Source organism: Sinocyclocheilus anshuiensis, unplaced genomic scaffold (assembly GCF_001515605.1).
Source record: "Sinocyclocheilus anshuiensis isolate Anshui unplaced genomic scaffold, SAMN03320099.WGS_v1.1 scaffold78, whole genome shotgun sequence".
NCBI lineage: Eukaryota > Metazoa > Chordata > Actinopteri > Cypriniformes > Cyprinidae > Sinocyclocheilus > Sinocyclocheilus anshuiensis.
In genome coordinates this window covers 81,359-83,190 of record NW_015544250.1, presented here as the reverse complement: position 1 = coordinate 83,190, position 1,832 = coordinate 81,359, and the positions used below count along the sequence as shown (strand labels likewise).

At 36.9% G+C, this 1,832-nt stretch overlaps 1 protein-coding gene across 1 annotated transcript in view; it reads left to right on the top strand.

Moving 5' to 3' along the window:
* Positions 1 to 872, top strand: part of LOC107697845 (prefoldin subunit 4-like) — a 5,127-nt gene extending 4,255 nt beyond the window's left edge. The window contains exon 4 of the mRNA XM_016498694.1: positions 514 to 872. Within this exon, the coding sequence (XP_016354180.1) occupies positions 514 to 645 (132 nt within the window). The 3' untranslated portion in view covers positions 646 to 872. The remainder of the gene's footprint in view (positions 1 to 513) is intronic.
* The last annotated feature ends 960 nt before the right edge of the window (positions 873 to 1,832 follow it).

Below are 1,832 nucleotides of genomic sequence, written 5' to 3'. Positions count from 1 at the left end.
ACGACATTTCGTTCCACTGTATGTCCCCACATGCAGCAGAATGACAATAAAGCTCAACTTGACTTGACTTGAAACATAAAACCATATCTGCATTTGTGATCCGAGAAATGACAAACAACAAGCACTACTCTACACTGCTCAAAACTTGTGTTTGAATCATCAGTGGCTAATTCTTTAAATATGAAAGCGTACTTACAGACTGCGAGTCAGCATTATTTGTCAGAACACTGGCATTGTAGGCTACTCTGCAACTTTAGGGATCTTATCTAAGCTTGTAAAGCTTGTAACACTCCAAAGAGAAAGGAAAACTTGAAATCGCATCATATGACCCCTTTAAACGTAAGCTTTTGTAGTCTCTGTCTGGGCTGCCCTGTTATTTAACACATATTATTCAATATACATATTATTCCAAGTAAAACCAATTTGTACTTGTGTTTCTTGCTTGCTGAGTGTTTGTTTTGAACCCTGGTTGTGCCACTCAACATTTCCATACTTGTATTCTGCTATCCACAGGAAGCTCTGCAGGATGAGATCAAAGCTCTGGAGGGTCGTGTGTCGTCCATACAGGAGGTCCTTGGAGATTTGAAGGTTCAATTATATGCCAAGTTTGGAAACAACATCAATCTAGAGGCAGATGAGAGCTGAGACCGCAAGCATGTGGACTTGACCCCATAGACTGTCAGTCTCCAATGGGAAATGGCATTTCTACTCTGACAGCAAGTTGTCGCCCTGTTTACACCGGTGATGCTTCTTGCATTTCACATGTCGTTATGTTTAGTGAATTATTTGAGCTGTTGCATGCAGGTGGTTTTGGGGCCGGCTGGATGAAGCATTCAGCAAGAGAGAATGAGAGGCACTGATGTAAAAAATAAAAAAGCTAAATATTTCTATTGTTTCCTTTTTCAATTTTCTTATTCATTTTTTCTTCTTATTATTTTTTTGTATTATTGGTGTATAATTATGTAGGCTTAGCATAGTAAAGTTTTGAGCTCATAATGAAAAAGCTGCAGGTTTTAATCAAAGTTTCAACTCATATCCAGAGGCGGACAGTAACTAAGTACATTTACTTGAGTATTGTACTTAAGTACACTTTTTGAGTATCTGTACTTTACTTGAGTATTCTTTTTTCTGGAAACTTATGACTTTAACTTCACTACATTTGAAAGACAAATATTGTACTTTTCACTCCGCTACATTTCTATCAAGGTCCTCGAAGTAGAAAGTCGTTAGCAGCTTTGAAAGTCAGTAGGTGATTTTCTTTCTTCTCTAAAACGTGACTTTTTTTCAGACAGTTTATCAGTAATCACTCTTGTAGGGCTACTTGAAGTGATTTCCCAGCATTTTTTGAACACTGACTAGTTCCAAATGTGATATTTATTTACAACAATTCAATAATAAGAAATGAATATTGTGGTATATATTGGACACAATATTGTCTGACTTTGCTAAATTGTGTACGTGAAAATATTACCTATAAAGCGACAGAAGAACTGTTGTGCGTCTCCTAATAAAACACAATAGGTGTTGGACTTGAAGCAGCACTGCACAGACTGTTCTGTGTGTGACATCAAAGTACAGCAAGAGCGATTAGACAGCATTTTTAAAATGTTTGTTTTGATGTCAAATAAGTCTTGCTGTTTTGCTTTTTTGTTAAAGCAGTGTTGCTGTTGTAAAGTTATACAACTGCAGTTGTGTTGCTGGGTTTTAAAGCAGGTTTTATTTTTTTTCTTTCTTCCTTATCAGTCTGTATTTACAGCAATTTCACTATCCACTCAGTTCAAATGTGGAAGAATGGCTACACGTAGATGTGTGCACACACTGTCAGAACTGTG